General features: G+C 48.3%; 7 protein-coding genes across 7 annotated transcripts; 2 read left to right on the forward strand and 5 right to left on the reverse strand.

The window, feature by feature from the left end:
• On the forward strand, nucleotides 1-2,113 carry BDV37DRAFT_162040 (oleate hydratase). The gene is made up of 2 exons (XM_032079179.1): nucleotides 1-750; nucleotides 801-2,113. Exons 1-2 carry the CDS (start codon nucleotides 200-202, stop codon nucleotides 1,864-1,866), a joined length of 1,617 nt encoding a protein of 538 aa, XP_031939550.1. The 5' UTR covers nucleotides 1-199; the 3' UTR covers nucleotides 1,867-2,113.
• Nucleotides 2,114-2,379: 266 nt separating this feature from the next.
• On the forward strand, nucleotides 2,380-3,122 carry BDV37DRAFT_252750 (uncharacterized protein; the record flags this gene model as incomplete). The annotated part of the gene is made up of 2 exons (XM_032082479.1): nucleotides 2,380-2,865; nucleotides 2,920-3,122. Coding segments are annotated over exons 1-2 (577 nt in total), but the record flags the coding sequence as incomplete, so codon positions are not given.
• A 1,847-nt stretch (nucleotides 3,123-4,969) lies between these two features.
• BDV37DRAFT_252751 (uncharacterized protein) lies at nucleotides 4,970-5,865 on the reverse strand. The gene has a single exon (XM_032082480.1). The coding sequence runs from the start codon at nucleotides 5,753-5,755 to the stop codon at nucleotides 5,063-5,065; it is 693 nt and encodes a 230-aa protein (XP_031939552.1). The 5' UTR covers nucleotides 5,756-5,865; the 3' UTR covers nucleotides 4,970-5,062.
• A 1,367-nt stretch (nucleotides 5,866-7,232) lies between these two features.
• On the reverse strand, nucleotides 7,233-7,764 carry BDV37DRAFT_284882 (uncharacterized protein; the record flags this gene model as incomplete). Its single annotated transcript, XM_032087599.1, has 2 exons — nucleotides 7,233-7,480; nucleotides 7,545-7,764. 2 exons carry the CDS (start codon nucleotides 7,762-7,764, stop codon nucleotides 7,233-7,235), a joined length of 468 nt encoding a protein of 155 aa, XP_031939553.1.
• Nucleotides 7,765-8,472: 708 nt separating this feature from the next.
• BDV37DRAFT_162065 (NmrA-like family protein) lies at nucleotides 8,473-9,574 on the reverse strand. The gene is made up of 3 exons (XM_032079180.1): nucleotides 8,941-9,574; nucleotides 8,719-8,881; nucleotides 8,473-8,661 (listed from the first exon to the last, which is right to left on the reverse strand). Exons 1-3 carry the CDS (start codon nucleotides 9,551-9,553, stop codon nucleotides 8,505-8,507), a joined length of 933 nt encoding a protein of 310 aa, XP_031939554.1. The 5' UTR covers nucleotides 9,554-9,574; the 3' UTR covers nucleotides 8,473-8,504.
• A 251-nt stretch (nucleotides 9,575-9,825) lies between these two features.
• Nucleotides 9,826-11,265, reverse strand: BDV37DRAFT_162091 (uncharacterized protein). The gene has a single exon (XM_032079182.1). The coding sequence runs from the start codon at nucleotides 11,145-11,147 to the stop codon at nucleotides 10,347-10,349; it is 801 nt and encodes a 266-aa protein (XP_031939555.1). The 5' UTR covers nucleotides 11,148-11,265; the 3' UTR covers nucleotides 9,826-10,346.
• Nucleotides 11,266-12,236: 971 nt separating this feature from the next.
• BDV37DRAFT_162074 (putative ABC bile acid transporter) lies at nucleotides 12,237-18,030 on the reverse strand. Its single transcript, XM_032079181.1, has 3 exons — nucleotides 17,919-18,030; nucleotides 17,413-17,734; nucleotides 12,237-17,340 (listed from the first exon to the last, which is right to left on the reverse strand). Exons 2-3 carry the CDS (start codon nucleotides 17,475-17,477, stop codon nucleotides 12,429-12,431), a joined length of 4,977 nt encoding a protein of 1,658 aa, XP_031939556.1. The 5' UTR covers nucleotides 17,478-17,734; nucleotides 17,919-18,030; the 3' UTR covers nucleotides 12,237-12,428.
• Nucleotides 18,031-18,273: the final 243 nt, after the last annotated feature.

The following is an 18,273-nucleotide window of genomic DNA, read 5'->3' on the forward strand; positions in this document are numbered from 1 at the left end:
ACATTTTGTCAGATCCAAGCCTGTGGTATTAAAGATCAACGTTCAAAGGAATGATAAGCTCCCCACCTATGGTGACCTCATAGGGTTTAACCTCCACGTACACCCTCTCTATAAAGATACCATTCCACAGAAACGAGGATCTACATGATCATCTGGTCGGTGTACAATTAGATCGCGGTCATGTATAAATGTCATCTCAATGGATATCAAGTCAAGCACATTCAAGCGAGATGCACAGAACGTCCAGGCATGGCTAGTCGGCAACGGGCTGGCTTCCCTAGCCGCCGCTGTTTACATGACGAGGGAATGCAACGTTCCTGGTCGAAATATCCATATCCTCGATCTTCATCCAGGCTTTGAAGGAGAAATGGCTACCCTGGGGGATGCAGAGAATGGGTACTTCTTGCCATACCAGTGCCTCCCACATGTCTATGGTACTTGCATCGAGGGCCTCTTGTCCTTAGTGCCTAGTATCCTGGATTCCGACAAGTCTCTGCTGGGCGACATTCAAGAATTTGGTAGACAGCACCAGTCACACCCAAAGGCGCCCACGACACCTGGCACAATAAGATTGAAAGCACCAGATTCAAGAGGGGTGTACACGGAAGGGTTCCAGCTCGGACTGAAACATCGCCTGGAGTTAATCAAGGTCATCCTAGAGAGTGAGAAAACACTAGCGTCCAAAAAAATCAATGAAGCCTTCGATAAGTCATTCTTTGAAACAGGTTTCTGGTTGCACTGGTCTAGAATGTAAATCTTTCACATAATCCTTGTTTGCGGATAAGCTGATCGGTAAATAGATTTGCGTTCCAGCCATGGCATAGTGTGATTGAGTTTCGAAGACATCTTCGTAAATACTTGGAGGATATCCGGTCCCTTCATGATCTCAGTGCAACCATCCACACGAGATATAACTTATTCGATTCGATCGTCATCCCAATTATTGATTATCTAAGACATGACCATGTTGACTTTCGTTTCGATGTCGAGGTAACGGATATCAGGTTCTATCCTGAGAGTGATCCAGCAACAGTCTCTGAGATACGATTGGTAAAGGATGGAGAGGAATGTCTGATTTCGCTTGACCCAGAGGATATTTGCTTAGTTGACCTAGGTTTCTCACGCTCCGGTGCAGTTTATGGTACGAATGTGGCTGCCCCGCCATTCTTGTCCTCTAACTGGGAGGATCTCTTATTGCGTGAGTGGAGACTATGGCAAGGGCTTTCTCGCAAGTCTTCAAAATTTGGAAATCCAGTCAACTTTCTTTCACGAGCCCTTGAATCTGGGATTGAGACCTTTACCACTACTATGCAGGGAACAGAATTCATGAAGCTATATGACAAGCTCGCCCTCGAGCCTGCAGGACGCACTGACACGCTATTCCTGGCAGAGAGTAGTTGGCTGATCACTATCAACGTTCCACATCAACCGGTGTTTCCGTCCCAGCCTGCTGACAGACATATCGTTTGTGGGTACGGGCTGAGCCCTGCGAGTGAAGGCAATTTCGTGAAGAAACCCATGTTTGCCTGCTCTGGTATGGAGATCTTCACCGAGGTTCTTTCTCACCTAAGCTTCCCTATACAGCCCATACTCGCTAAATCAACTACGATCCCTTGTGGAATGCCGCTGGGAACCGCCCCCTTTCTAACACGCAGCAGCCAAGATCGTCCACATGTGGTACCTCATGGAACCACCAACTTTGCGTGTCTTGGTCAATTTGCAGAGCTTCCTGACGAAACGACGTTGAGCGCTGAGTACAGTGTGAGGACTGCTCAGCAAGCCGTCTATACACTATTCAACCTTCAAAAATCACCACCAACGGTAAAGAAAAATATTCTCTTGGAGGTCTTTGATATTCTTGTATAACCGGCGTGGATGACAGTGCACCAACCCCCACTTAAGTCTTATATTTCTGCCAATTCCCGTACGGGGAGGTGACCAGTTGGTTGGTCTTTATGGATTAATCTCTCTATTTAACAGTCTGCGAAGATAATATTTAGTTATTCTTTTATCCCTAGGGGACGATGAGTTGGTACTAGAATTTATTGCCTGTGAATTATGTGTTATGGAACCTGTGTGACTGACCTTGATCTATTATAAGCACTGAGAGAAAGCAAACTGGTTACAAGATTTTTTAATAAGTAAAGTTATCAAGAGTGTAAGATATAGAGATATTATTAAGGTTATTGTAACGGCGGTTGCCTCAGGCAACTATTATTCATTTCCGGTCCATGTACTCCATACAGCCCAGGGGGGGCGGGAGCACGTACGGGCGGGGTGCAGCAAAACATCAAAAAATGGAAAAAAAAAAAAATGGACCACATGAATCGCGAGATATTCGTGATTCCCTTATACCCCCACATATTGAAATGGTCATCATCGACATAACCCCGAGAGTATGTTCATGAGCTTCTCAGGTCTATTTACGCGACATCCAACATTGGTCTTTTCCTGTTTATAGCCATATTATTGAAATATAAGGTTTAGCAGCATGCTCGTTGCCATCAGCCTCAATTTGTTATCAACTGTCTGCCAACACACCATAGGCCGCTTACTTCCCATCAACGTGAATCGTTTCCCTTTTTTTCATCAACAAACAGTAATGGACGACGACGACCCACAGGACTATGACCCCCTACCACCCCCACCAGACCCTGCTCGATCGACGACTGACCGGACCTTCTTCGACACCACAGGATGCACGATCTATGGCTACCCCTCTACTGGCGGAGTTCTTATTAAAGAGGCTAATCTTGTCGATATGCTTTTTCTATCGCTCCCTCGCTCTCATGTATCGTACCGCTCACTTAATACCGATGAGGAAGACAGGTTCTGTAGTCTTATGAAACGGACTGGTGCGACATTCTGGCCGAGTAAGCGGGATCGATCCTCAGTACAGATAGGCTTTAGAGAACCTACAGAGGAAGAAGAGAAAGTAATGGTATACGGTTGGCCGACCGATGGAGTGGGTGTATGGATATTAAGATTCAAAAATACGGAGGAATTACCCAGAGACTTTGGAAGAATAAATTTAGCAATGAATATGGAGGAGAAGATACAGATTATGAGAGAGTTTGGTGCTACGTTTGTTGAAGATGTCATGCAGGTGGAGGAACTCAACAAGGATTGAGGTCTACTACTCTTGGATGGGTACATTTGGAGAACAAATACGTGCCTGGGTGAAATATGGAAGGCTCAACGGCGAACTCTGACAGTGTCTGTGGGCTTTCGTAGCGATTCACCGGTTTTCGCTTGAGTTGTTCATGTGCCCCCTTTTGTGGCTCCCTTGTGTGTATCTATTTAGCCAGTCTCTTCCGCTTCGCTTTGAGTCTCTTTCTCGCTGTCTTCGGTATCAGATTACGTACCCCTTTCTCCATTACTTTTTCTCCTATTCTTCTATATCCTTACAAGTCTTTTTAAGACTGTTTTAAACCATGTCTGTCAACCTTGATAATATCCACTTCTCTCACCAACCCCTCCTACACAATGTCTGCCTACTATCCGCTGGATGCCCTACTAGACTCCTTCAGCACCGCACAGCCTTTCACACCCTCCCACCTAAACTACCGTCTCGGCTTCAGCTAGGTATCCTACCCAGCAACGTTAGACATCTACAAGAGAAGGTAGGATGCCATCCGTAACAAAGGTTCGTAATTAGTTTGATGTCGAACTCGAGAGACTATCTATGGCAAGCGTCACCGCCGACACTAGAATGGGGAGACCCGGTAATCATGTAGCTCAGGATAGAGATTCGGCGATCCACCCTTAACAAGTTGTTCGAGCTGTGGGCTCAGGATTTGAAGCAGTTTTATATGTCTGGTATCGGCCTGGCTGTCCTTCGGCCTCTCTCTGAACGAAGATGTGTTGGAAGCCTTAACCCTATAGCACTAGCGCCTTCAGCACGAGGCTATTTTCACATACGCATCCATCTTCTATTGAATGACAGCTGACGCCCCGCCCGCTTCAGCGCTTCAGCGCTTGGGCCACAGATGGCCAACAAATTACTCTGAAAATGCCCTGTTTCTAAGACATAGATCACTTTGCATCAGTTCACTGTATCACCAGCGAGCTTCCCGTGCTTACCATTTAACAGAAAGCTAAACCGACACTTATTTCTTCTAGAAGGAGGAGGGTGCAAGTTTGTTTTTGAACGAATACGATGTAGTTTAGTCCTTGAAATTAAGAGTCTGTTGGCCTCCAAAGCTGCTGGCCTCTGGAAGCAATCCTTAAAGTGAACATAGTTTTTGAAGTATAGGTGTATATATAGGTTTAGACACTAAGTATTACCAATCATAACTCGTTACCTGGAAATTATATTCCTGAGTATACCGATATAGGAATCAGCTTATTCCAGGACTAATTATCCTAAGTTAATGAAACTCCTAGCTTAAAAATAGCAAACCTGAGACTTAAAAAAATATATACCGCTAGCTATAGAGCTGATCTAATGAAAAGCCTCAGTACAAGATTGGACCGGGACTATAAGCCAAAATTAGCGATAGGCTCGTGGTCTGGATTCTGGGCTTCATAAAACACGAACATCTGTGCCCGAAGTTTGCGAGACGTTTGCAGTGACGAAGCAGCTGAATCAAATTTTACTGCCTTTCCGGAGTCTTCGTGCCTGATAAGTGAATACTTAGTTACCTTGGTGGAATTTGAATGTGACCAAGCAAACATATGCAAGTTGTTTGTCGTTCAGAGACATTAGATCTCATCAATCTCTTCAACTAGGCAGGAATTATTATCTTCACCTTCTTCAGCAAGTGGGGTCTGTCGCGTCAAAGTTATATACTACTGGGTCGACCTTGTAGTATCTTGACTATTTAAATTGTTGACGCACATCCTCAACCATAACCCTGGATCCCTTCCACTGAGTATATTTCTGTCGGCCTTCAACAATCTGTGATCCTGTCCTACCATTGGGTTGAGACAAGTAAAAAATAAAATGAAATAAAATAAATAACGAGACGAACTAAGCGCATGCCACGTAGAATACAATCATCAGAAAGAAAAAAAAATATGAAAAGACCAGCATGATCACTGAAATTACGGAGAGAAAGTCTCACATAATCTGCATTGATGTTTCCGCCAAAGCGACATATTCCAGCCTCTTTGTCTCAATCACACTGATTGAAAAATTCTCACCATACTGGCCCACAGCATGCACAACTACATTCTCGCCATATCCACAGTCTGTTTCGGCAGGCGACGCCTCGTCGTATGCTTCATAACTTTCCTTAGTCACGGCATCATCCTCGGACAGTAACACCTTCTCTGCATACATTCTCGCCTCCTGATAACTGGTAAATGCACTCAAAACATTGAGATCTCGCACTGTGCTGACTTCCTTCTCTCCGTTATATGTAAAGGTGGTCTGTATAACGTAGTAGAGAGTCACAGGGATTCGACCATCCTCATAATCCGTCATTAATCCCATACTATTTGGAGTCGTATCAATGCGGACCCGGAATGTGGTACCATCGGAGGCAACTGCGAATACAATAAGACCCTGTCGTTCTGGGAGATTCTGCTGTTCGAATATATCTTTGTTTGTCTCATATTGTGTGAAGAACTCCCTTTCGTACCCGGCGTCAAAAAGACAACTGTGGGCAGCTGCTTTGGCTGCTCGCAGTGATACGTAGGTACCAGGGATGCGGACCTTTTCGATAATGTTGTTTGGGTCTTTACTGATATGAGTGGTCGATAAGACCAGATGATAGAGATCGCTGGAAACGGGGTTGTGGGCAGAGGCCATACTGTTGACTGCGTAATGATAGTGGTAGAGAGGTACTGTACTGAAGCCAGCCGACTGCAAAGGCGGTTCCAGATATGTCTGATATATTATTTGCTCTATGCGGTTCTTCCAATGAGTGTTGCATAAGATCCTGGCTGGATCAGATGACCGAAATAATTCGAGGCGTTGATTTACAACTACTTAGGTCTAGGCTCTCTATCTGTCATATGACGTTCAAACCTTTTATCCTCCCAAATCCAAAGTCCTCTTGAGAAAACGCTAGGTATATCTCCTGATATCGTTGTGACCGAATGGAGCTAGTAATTGCTTATTCTACACGACTACGTTCTGAGACACGTTGTTGAAACCCTCCCGGCATTCCCCCTTCGCCTAGCCCAGACGATGGCGCCTCGCTATTCATAAGGGGTATTCGCGTATGTTCTGAATGATTTCATTATTATTTTGAAATCAAGTTTTTTAATTTGTCGTCTTTTTACCGGTTCCTTTTGCCGTACCTCGTACGACTCCTGACCCGCAGAAGACCCCTCCTGCTTCGGGTTTTGAATCCCCTCATATTTGCCTATTTAGGAAGCCAGCGCTGGTTCGGATAAGAGATTCTGGCTTCATTTAGCGAGGCCCTTCCAAAAGCCTGTACAAAGGGGTGACCAGCCTAAATGTGACTGTCGACTGACAGCAAGCGTGGACGCTTTCAAAGACGGGGAAGCGGATCGACCTACTTCTCATCCTGGAGCCCCTTAAAGCTTCAGTGCCAGTGTATGCGACATGTTACAAGTCCAATACAGCACTTTCACCTTCTCCCTATGAGAACAGTTGGTCCTGGAGCTGCTTTCCTCCATTGGGGCGGGAGTCTGGGGTACAGGCACCGCCCATAGAATCCGAGACGTGGGCGATATCCCCTGTTTTGGGATGGAGGCGGCCAGCCTGCTCACCGAGTTTTCTTGCATTTTTATTGGCAGTATTTTAGATCATGCTGACTCTCACAAAAAATAACATCTGGCAGTATTATACTGCTGCTGCTGTCGTCGCCGCCGTGGCATACGCGAAAGAGCTTCGTACCTATGTTGATCCTGAAGAACTTGTCACCATACCTGCTAGGGACTTGCGGGGTCTATCCCTTGATACGACTGGAACGAGTGAGTCATTGCTGGACATGAAAACCGGACGAAGCAGCATACAACTGGTGTCGGGAATCGTAGTCGCGTTGTAGGAAATGGAAATAATACAACACAGGTCGCGGGCCACGTCTAGCTCCCGAATTTGGATTCGAAGTACTATTTAGTATTATGAAAGAGGCTATTGGAGTCCTTTTATATACTGATTCTAATATATCCCAATTGGTGTTATCTGCGGTGGATTCAAAACCAATGTAGAATAAGACACAATATAGTTTGAAACGAGTGTATCTAGTTAACTATTGTCTATAGACCCAATCTTCCGGCGCAGCCTCCCTAGAATCAAAGATCAACGGACAGCGAACTTAGATGGCGACCTTGGTGAGGCTGATCTGAATGCAGTCACTGGAAAGGGAGACACCGGAGCGGCTGGCATAAAGCATGTAGGTAGGGGGACCAGCGGCGTACAGGAATTCGTGAGGGCAGGCGAAGAACTGACCCTGGGCCCATTCAAGGATATTGTTGCTGCCCGTAGTGAACCCCTGGGTCAAACCACCAGCAGTGACACCGTCGGTGCTCTTGAGGTCGACGTGGCCATCAGTACCAACGTAGACTAAGCTCAATAGTTAGTGAGGTCCGGTATCACGAAGGTGATACGTGTCAAACAGAAGACTTACCAACGTCGCCATTCTGGATGCCCAGAGTGCCATCGCCACCGGTGAAGTTGATGCCGTGGTCGCCTTTGGGAGCCACGATGAAGGCGTCGCCTTGGCTGATGAGGGCGCGGTCCTTGAGCTCGTTGGTGCGGGATTGAGAACCGCTGATAACCAGCTGAAATGGAGCTGCAGCAGCGAGCACGCTTGAGAGGAGGGCAGACAGGACGAATGCGGACTTCATTTTGACTGAAGGTTGTCGAGTTTGGATGGGGAATTGGGAGAGTGATTGAATGTTGCTGATGCTGTCTGATGATGATGCGAATTTTCAGGGTGACAGCACCTCATCGTCTTTATATATGCGTGGCCTGTGAGCAACCTCTCACCCTGACGGTCCCCATAACACTTGTTATTACAAATCCAGCTCCAGCTGAAGAACCACTGACCAGGTATAGCAGTATCAAGGTGCCGGTTTTCCGCTTCGCTCCTGATACTTCTCGAACTAAGCATTTTATCAATCTATCAAGGTTCTCACCATGTCTCAGTCCTTCATGAGAAGCAATAGTATCAGAGCTTCCTAATGCCCACTATTTATTAACTATCAAGGTTCTCACTATATCTCGATCCATATCTATATGATTTCTTGAGACTTAACAATCTTTTAGTCAACTACTATATTCAACCCCGTCATAGAAGTCTCGTTGGTTGTCTTCCTTTGAAATATACATTCTCTAATGAAGATAGGCAATTACAATACATTCGTAGAAAAGGCAAGATGCCCCGTTTACCATTCGAAGAGAGCCTGCGAGCCAAAGGCATTCCCTCCTGAATATCCGGGGAGTGACCAGTTGAATTCCAAGTAGGTCAGTTACAGTATGAACACGTAATTTTATCTGATATATGCACACTATGATGCCAGTACTCATCGAATTCTATTCAGATAGCAATAACAGTACATCAGTATACACGAGAAACTGCCCACGGTCAAGCATTGAGCGCAAAATAAGAACTGGACAGCTGCTCCAAAGGCCACTGCTTCATGTAATCCTCCCAACTGACAGGCTTGACCTGGGGATACCTGTCATTATCGAGCTCCGGCCCAACAAATGTTTGCCCGTTGATCCAGTAATAGTAAAAGAACCTGCCTCCCGTCAGCACCATGAGCATCAAAGATTATCTAGGGTAGGTGATAACATACAACGACATATAGCCATAGATATCAGCAGGGTTCTGGGCTTGCTTCTCATGCATAAACTTGTAGAGGTCATCGAGGGAACCCAGCCTCTCAAGATTCGCCTTCACGCCGTAGACCTTCTCGTAGGACTGCGCGATTTCGCGGATGGTGGCGCGGCCGCCGAGGACTACAGTATCGTTAGTTTAATAAATATGATAGATTATCAACACCCAGACAGAAACATACAGCGGATAACACCAGTTGCCTCAGGATCCCTAGCCACCGCAGTGGTGAACTCAGCTGCATTATCGTAGGTAGTTCCCTCCATGACTTCATCACCCTCACCCCAGAAGCGGAAGGTGTTGGTCTTGGGATCCAGGATATTGAAAAAGGGACTCAGAACCGGCTCCATGAACCCTCCAATTAGTATATGGACGCCCTTGACCTTCTGCTTTGTGGCCAGGTAGGCGTGAACGTGGATCATGGGGTCCTTGGGGAACAGCTCTCCTAGTTTCAGCTTGGTGTAGTCGAGGGCCCAGTCACTCGCGATGTAGCGTGGAACGCCCAGCTCCTCGCAGGCATCGATGAGAATCTTCTGTCCGTCTATCATGAGCTGGTTGTCGCCGAGGTAGCAGCAGATCAGCACATCACAACCCTGGGCGAAGGTCCGGATGGCCTCTTTGTCGAAGGCATCGCCCTTGAACAAGGTCACTTTCTCCGAGGAGGAGATGGACTCCGGGACCTTGCTGGGATCGCGACAGTATCCGCGGATAGTAACATCGGAGTGTTGGAGCAGGTGGGAGACCACGCGGCGGGCGAACTTTCCGGTGATGCCAGCGATACCGACGGTGAGGGCCATTTTTTCAGTAGAGATGTGTGAAGGATAGGTGAAATATAAAGATAGTACATTATCAGTGACAGGGCTATAGGGATGATTTTAAATACTTTCAGCGCGTTGTATTATCTGGTGGACTGGAGGCAAATAATTATTCATTCGGGCTCTATTTTGATGCCGAGCTTAGTGCACTGTATTCCGACACCCCGAAGTATTAACAATCAATATATTCTAAGATGCTACTGAGTATTCAGTAAACTATGCATTTTTATCGAAGAAAACAACTCAAGTTATCATTAGCCTTGTACAAAATTTACTACAGGATAGGTGCTGTGTAAGCACTTTCTATTAAGAATACATGTATGACCACAGGTTTCCTATCCGCTCCGCGATTTCCACGCCTAAGATAACCAGGTCGCCATCTTAAAAATATCGCACTCTATCATAAGATACATAACGCACTGTCTTTTACTTCCATTTAGTTGCCCAATTGGTTAACAGCGAGTGAGCATGGTCAGAACAGGTTACTCTCTTTCGATATAAACATATTGAGTTTCTGACCTATAGATCAAGAAACTGTAAGCTATTATATAACCCAACTATAGCACAGAACCTATCCTAACTTGACGCATTACATTACCCCACGCACTGGGACATAAATTAGATGATTACAGAACGTGGTTGATACATGAATTGTGGTCATCACAAGTCTCAATCTCTTTACCAATCCAAGTTGCGAAGTATATCTTGGGCGGATTGTATTGTTCGGTCTCTGTTGATTTGTCGATATACTTGGTATTTGCTTCGACTCCGAAGCTTAGAAGTACTTCCTGCTTCTGGCCGTCGACGTGCTGGTCGAGGATGTACTAGCGGATGTCACGGTAGCGGTGCCTGTAGCGCTGCTGGAAGGGGAAGCAGAGCTAGAACTGCCACCGCTAGTGCTCGTGGAGTTCAGAGTTGCGACCAAGGGCCCGATGTTGACCTTCTGGCCGCAGGGGCCGGAGGGCGCAGTCACGCAATTGCTGAGCAAGGTACCCAGCAGGCCGGTCTGGTTGCCGGCCTTGAGGATCTGGTCGGGGGTGTAGGCGGGAACCAAAGAGGTGCTGTTCGAGGGGAAGAAGGTGGAATTCTGCTCAGAGCCGAGGTAGGCGGCTTGGGCACTGTGCTGGGCAGCCAGACGGGCCAGGAGGAAGGAGACCTCAGGAGACTGGGTGTAGGCGGCTAGGCCGATGAGGCCGCCGGCGACGGTCTGCTCAACCTGCAGGGCGTTCTTGAGGAAGCTATCGGCATCCCTGGCTTGCGGGATGGTCAAGTTGCAACGAGGAGTGGTGAAGTTGGAGAGGCCGCTGGCAACCTGCTGCACCGCACGGATACCCAGACGGTTCTCTCGTGTGATGCCCTTGAAATTAGCGTCATAGTTGGCGGTGGACGTGTTGGTGGCATTATTCAGGAAAGTCTGGTTGAGAGATTGAGACGACCAGAAGCGTTCGGTCAGATGCTGGAGAGCCCAGGCGAACTGGAGAGTCTGGACATCACCGGACTTGGGCGAGCAGTCGGAGCTCTGGGCGGCGACAGCTCCGGCCAGAAGGAGGCTGCTCAAGGCAGAGAAGATACGCATGATTATGTGATTAGTATATTCAGTCGAGCGTCTTATTGATACGGATTTGTTGCACGGGGACGCAGTGGGTGTATGTATAATCCGGTAAGCTAAGCAAGCCAGTATAAAATGAATAAATTTCAAGAAATAGAGGGATGTCAACAGATACCCTCAGCCACTCTTATACATTCATACAGCCGACGTAGATCTAGAATCACTGACCTATCAATGTAACCATATGATGAAATGGCCTATTTCAGGCTGGCCCGAGCTCCACCCTCAAGAGGCGCAGAACTTTATCGCCATCCTTTGCATCACGACATCCAGACAATTGCTGTTGGAAGCCTGTTCCACCGTCGATAGCCAATGCCCACAAGAAATTGACTTTGCACAGTGAAGTCTTTTTACTAGACGAGACGGCACGGTTCATGGTTCGGCGGCCGGGACTGACGCGGCGTCGCCGGTCATAGGGTAATGACAAGTTATGTCAGGATTTTCTCAGTGGCACCGGTGATATCATTGAATGGGGGATTCGCTAGGCTCCAGCGATGAGAGCACGGCGGAAGCAGCATATCCGCATCTCTCCGGGTCTTGCAAAGCTGTTGGTGGTCGACTTGTGTTGCCGTCGCGGATCCTATCGGCATTAAAGTAGATGGAGCTAGACGCGATCGGGTTTAGCCGCCTTCCCGTGGTTTGTCGATCATGATTCACGACTTCATCTTTTTCGACTATTTTTACCCGTTCTACAACTACTATTACTACTCCTGGACCTACCACTCCTTCCTGACCAGAACATGACAAGAAGAGTGGTGGAAAAACAAGGAAACCCCATATATATATATATCTCAAGGTTCACTCCACGGGGGCAGGCACGAAAACTCCATTCTGTTGGATATGAATGTCGTCCACCACCGTGCATCCGAGAGTTCCGCCGCCCACTCCAGACGTTTTATGCTCGAACAAGATTTGACCCTAGTGTTGCTCATCATAGACATGACAGGTTTGACACGACTCTCCACCACAGTCATGTTACATAATGCTATGCACAGCCCAACAGACAGGACGGTATCCGTAGGCAACCGTCGATTGTCACAAAATTATACCCAATACTGGACATCAGGAAACCAAAACCTCTAGCGTAGATCAAACTATCATATTCACTCAAGAGCACGTTCCTTTATACGCCCCCTATAAATAACATTACAGAATAATACCCTGAGCCGAAAAACTTTTGATCTTCACGGTGGAAGATTGACAAAGGGTCGAAAAATAAAATATGCAAAACAAAAGCTATATGTAAGTCTATGCGTCATCCACAAGCCGTTTATGTTCCCAGGCCTTCTTGGCACCATCCAGAAGGGCCTCCGCGTTCCCACTGTTGTCACACATGCCCCGGAAAACACCATCTTCCCGGTTGATGAGCGTCCACGGATGGTCGTACTCTACCACACGGCCGTGATCGAGCACCAGCACCTTGTCGTAGTCAATGATGGTTTGCAAGCGGTGTGCAATCGTGATGATGGTGCTGTCCCGGAGCTCACGTAGTGTCTCTTGGATTCTGGCATCGGTGTTATAGTCAATGGAAGCCGTGGCTTCATCCATCATCAGAACCTTGGGCTCCTTAAGAAGAGCACGGGCGAGACACATGAGCTGCCTCTGTCCTTGAGACAGATTAGATCCAGACTCAGAAATCGGTGTCTCAAGGTTGAGGAAGATGTTCTTATTGTCAAGAACACCAGTGCCATTCGCCGTCGCGAGGGGTTCTGCAAAGCTTGTCACAGGAGTTGCGGTTCCTGATGTTCCAGAGCCAATCAAATGAACCCGACGAAGCGCCGTGAAGATTTGCTCATCCGTGAAGAGATTGAATGGGTCGAGGTTGCTCCGGATGGTGCCTGTGAAAAGAGTAGGATCTTGAGGTACAATCGTGATAGACTCTCGCAGGTCGCGGAGCCCAATAGAGCCGATATCTACATTATCAATGACGATACGTCCCTTCTCTGCTTCAAGTCCACGGAAGAGAGCAAGGGCCAGTGAGCTTTTGCCCGCGCCCGTGCGGCCCACGATGCCGACCTTTTCACCCGGCTGCACAGTGAAGGAAACATTGCGAAGAACCGGATCAAGGTCTGGTCGGTAGCGTGTAGTGTAGTTGGCGAATTCAACAGCTCCGCCGCTAGGCCAGTGGGCTGGCGGCCTCGAGTCAGAAATAACGGCCGCTGCCTCTTGCTCTACCTCGAGGTACTCTTTCACTCGTTCAACGGAGTTCATGTTCTGTTGAACCTCGGAATAGAGACGAACCAACCAGAGAACATGCTCCGTGAATGTGACTGCGTATGTCAACGCAAGACCAGCAGCGCCGGCGTCAATCTTCCCAATACTGAGCAGGACGAAGACAGCAGTAAAGAAGGAAACCAAGGCGCCAGTGAAGTCGACGCGAAGGGCAAGCCAGCGATTACTAGCCCAAAGATAAATATGCGGCCGGTTGTAGTCGTTGATGCGTCGATGATTGTCCACAATGAACCTAGGTCCGTCGCCGTAGGCACGAATAGTGACAATTCCATTGAGAGTCTCGCCAAACTGCTGATACAGAGGACTTCTCTGTACAGACTCTAGTCGCTTGAGATCGCGAGAGGAATTCAAGTACACCGCTCCCAGTGCAAAGTAGACCAACGAGATAAAGACAGCCGCAATCAAAAAACCGGGCATTATCACGGAAATCAGAGCCACAATCATTACCACACTCGCAAGACAGTGAAGCATACCAATTGCCGCCGGAGCAACCTCTTGGTCGACAGCCTCAACATCCTTGGAAAACCTGTTCATCAATTGACCAAGAGGTGTCGAGTCGAAAAACTTGAACTTGGCATGCATCACGGCATTCAAAAGACGCTTGTGGATCTGATTAGACGCATGCAGGGAGCCCCAGAACAGAACACCCTCTCTGGCCAAGGATATTATAATGTAAAGGAATCCAAGAATCGCATATACACCGAGATAGTAGGCAACATTAACATCACCGTAGGTCCCCGCGGCTACTCGCGTACCAAAGTGGGGGGCACTCTGTGTGGAGGTTCGTGGGACACCCCCAGCATTGAATGATGGGATCTTGAAACTCGTTAGGGCAGCGTAGTCTCCAACATCATCTGTTCCGACATCCTCAGTTTGATAGGAGTTGGCCCACTGTCTGATCCAAACGTTTGTAGATACAGATCCCAGTTGCTGTAAGCAGAAAATAAACAAAGCGCCTGTCCAGTAGTACCATGAGCCCATAGATAGAAGGTACATTTTGATAGTTGGCCACTTGATACTACCAGTAGCCTTTCCTTCCACCAAATTAGGTCGTGCCTCCTCTTGCTTTTGACCCTTTCCGGCCGAGCCATTGGTGATTCCACCGTTGGTGGCATGCGCGTCGTCCTCATGACGGTCACCAAGATCGGTCGGCATTCGAGAGGGACGTTGGGAGCTAGACCTAGATGTGGGTCGCGACTTAAGAAGTTCGTCGCCCAGCACTCCGGACGCTGCTACCTTGTCTGGATGTCCCTGGGCGGTCACTTTACCGTTGTCCAGGACGATAACATGCTCCGCTTGCGGGACAGTCAGGGCAACGTTGTGGGTAACAAGCACGCAGGTTCGGTCAAACATCAACGGTCCGAGAAGAGCCTCTCGGAAAATGTGCTTGGCAGTGTGGGAATCTACAGCACTCAGGCAGTCGTCCAACAAGAGGTGGCGGGCCCTGCTGTACATAGCGCGAGCGAGGGATATTCTCTGCTTTTGTCCACCTGACAAACTGATACCCTTCTCTCCCACGATAGTCTGATCACCGGCATCGAGGATACTAAAGTCTCGTTCCAGAGCGCAGGCCTTGACCACAGCATTGTAGCGACGCTGATCCCAAGGTGAGGCAAAAACAATATTTCCCTTGACGGTATCATTGACTAGCCACGCTTCTTGCGCACAGTACGCGACGCTCTCCATAAGACCCGTCTGTGGGTCGACCGGAAGTTCTGTCCGGCTAGAAGTTCCACCGGGTAAATGAACGCTACCTTCCAGAAGTTTCATTTCTCCCAGGAGGGCCATCAGGAGAGATGTCTTGCCAGAGCCTGTGGGTCCAGCAATGATGTTCAACTTGCCAGTCCGGAAGGATACGTCGATATTGATCAAGCGGAATGCGTCTGTAGTATCGCTTTGCGGGTCATCTTTATATTGGCCGTTGGAGCTTCCCCAAGTAAGCGTGGCATTCTCCAGTGCAATCCTAGGTGGCTGTCCAGCAGAGTCGCTATCTTCCAACTGATTGTATTTCTGAGTTTCTTCCTCGTTGAGGAATTTATCCACGCGGTCCAGAGAGACTTTTGATTCTTGCACATGAGCCACCATATCGGCCAGCTGATCCAACGGAATACGAAGCAACGAGAACATCGACAGAGCCGGGAAGGCAATCGACGGGGTCAGTTTTTTCCCCTCCACAACGGTATAGAGGAAAAACGAAGCGAAAGTGATCATAAGCGGAGTCCCGTACCAGACGGTTGCTGCCGTGGACCAGATAATGTAGCGGTAGCGTAATGCCTTGAGTTCCGCCTTGCGCTTCTCGTTGACGGTGTCTTCAAAGCGCTGCTCCCATGCGAAATACTTGATAATCCTGATGTTTTGCAGAATCTCATTGGTGGCGTGTATGCGAGCGTCAGTTGAAGCCAAGATCTGGTTTTGGATCTTTGTAAATTGCTTTGCGATGAACAGGTTCACCGGCAGCATGAAAACCATGATGACAATGCCAGCGAATGAGCTGAATCCAAGAAGCCGGTACAGCAGCGTGACGGCGATAGTGATCTGCACCGGAACGCTAGCCCACAAAAAGTGAAGGTAAGCACCTACCTCGCTGACCTTGAAGGAATCAATAGCCATCAAGTTGATAATGTTACCTGTATTGGCTGAGTGAGCATCGTCATTTTCTCCAGATTCCTTCGCGTTCTGGCCATCTGACTCGGGATCTGTTGTGGTGGCCTTCTTTTTCTTTCGGCCGAAGGTGAAGGTTCTCTTCTTCTTACTACTTGGGGGGGCTTCTTCGGGGTTCTTCTTGCCAGTATCGACAGAAGCTCCCGCTTTGCGCCTCAGGGCTTTGGCGTAGATCTCGCCAATGATAATGGCGCGAAGTTTCACGCCGAGCTTGCGACCTATCCAGAGACCTTGTCCGTCCGCAACACCCTGGATAGCTCCGGAGCAGAACAACAAAATGGCATACAACCAAGCGGCATTCGCAGTGGTTGACCTTGGATCTTCCACATATTCCAAGATTGCTTTGAGGAGAATAGTAGGCAAGTACGTGAAAAGACATGAGAATATCGTCCATGAGCCTTGCCACAAAAGCGTGGGCCAAAAATAACGACCAAGTCTCCACACTAATGAGCCCTTATACTGCCTCCGGCGAAAGTCTTCCAGCACGGTGGCCGCCTTTTGGGATGAGGTCAAATTCCAAACGTCATCGAGTTCCAGGGGTTGTCTATAGCCCTTTAGGACAAGGGGATCTAACCAGGCAAAGGTTGCTAAGGAGATCAAGCTGGCAGTTGGATGTCTCGCTGGCTGAATGCCATCCTCGTGTGGAACTAATACGGCCTTATTTCCTCTGCGTGTAGTCACTGCAATGAGAAGGAGAAGAGTAGATAGAGAAAACTCCACCGCGCTGAAGATTGTGGCACGCCTTGAGACGGGATGGATGACGGCGGACCGGAACACAAGAATATTGAACAACCACTGGAGCCCGTACAGGCAAGCAGTGTGATTCCAAATCCTGGGAAGCAAATGCAAGTCCAGAGTAGAGAGAAGCAAGCGAACCAATGCCAAAAATAGGATATAGCTCCACGAAACTAGCTTCGCCACCGCAGAGAGTTTACCACTGTTACCCCAAGTATCCGTCCACAGAATTGCGATAAAGAGAGCCACTTCTCCCAGAAGCGCAGCTACTTCGAGCGTTATCAGAGCGACTTCACCTCGGGGGCGATCAACTTCAAATTGTAACAATTCCTCTGCCGCGGCCTTGGATAGCATGGGATCCGTTTCTTCTCCATGCCCCTCGGTCACTTGGGTATCAGTTTCCGCAGCATCATCCACGAGGATCTTGTACGAGACGCCTTTTCGAGCCACAAAATAGCGGTAGGCGACACGAAGTAGGATAAATAAAAGCGAGAGTCCACATGCGGTAAGTGGCAGAATTACTTGTAGATAACTGTGATTGACGACGGTCAGTATATGAGTCTTTGACCACATTTAGAGGGGAGACGTGGAGTGTCGATCATACTTGCGCTGAAAGCAACGGGAAACGTCATCGATGGCCCAAATGGGGCCATGGCATTCCGGGGTCATTTCTGACAAGCGGAGAATAGAAAATAGCTGTAAAGTTGAGAGATCCGCTTGACCATCCGCCTCGCGTTCAGGTCCTGACGACAGAGACCCGCGTGGAGGAGGACGACAGGACGATAATTATAGAACAGCCACTCGCGTTATTGGCAGTCTGCGGAGATTGTGTTGCAAGACAAGCCTCGCATGGCAATCGGAGAAAAGCGAACGAAAGACAGAGGAGATTGACAAGAGATAACGAATTGCGAGGGCACCAACAAGCCCTAGCAGTTCCGTCAGTATCAATGGAGTGGGAGGTGATTCAGGCTGGTGAATCCAAGTTCATCTGGAAAAGAAAAGACGGAAGGGGAGGAAAACGACGGGATGACGGAAGGGCAGAGAGAAAGCCAAGAGAGCAGTTAGAAAAGAAGTGGGACGGAGGGAGAGAAACCAGGGTGGATTCCCTACGCTAACTAGCACGCGGTCTCCACCGCCTGGTCTGAGGGATCCAGAACCCAGACCGACGGTTATTACTTGACATAAATTGACTCTCTCCTCCGGACGGACGTTCGAGTCACTGCTTCTCTTTGTCTAAAGGCGAGAACGACCGAAGGGGAGGGGGGAGGGATATCCCAGTCTATTGGCGGCAGAGTCTACGTGAGAAACGATCGACTCGAAATTTAGAGTATTTTATCTGATGGCTGCAGCTCCCATGACAGCCCTTATTGGCCTATGATATCACCGCTTCCACTCATTCTCAAGCTCAATTCCTGCTAGATATAACTCAGGTAAATATCAAGCTATTTCCTGCGTGATCTAGTCG

This window comes from Aspergillus pseudonomiae (assembly GCF_009193645.1).
Source record: "Aspergillus pseudonomiae strain CBS 119388 unplaced genomic scaffold BDV37scaffold_53, whole genome shotgun sequence".
Lineage (NCBI taxonomy): Eukaryota > Fungi > Ascomycota > Eurotiomycetes > Eurotiales > Aspergillaceae > Aspergillus > Aspergillus pseudonomiae.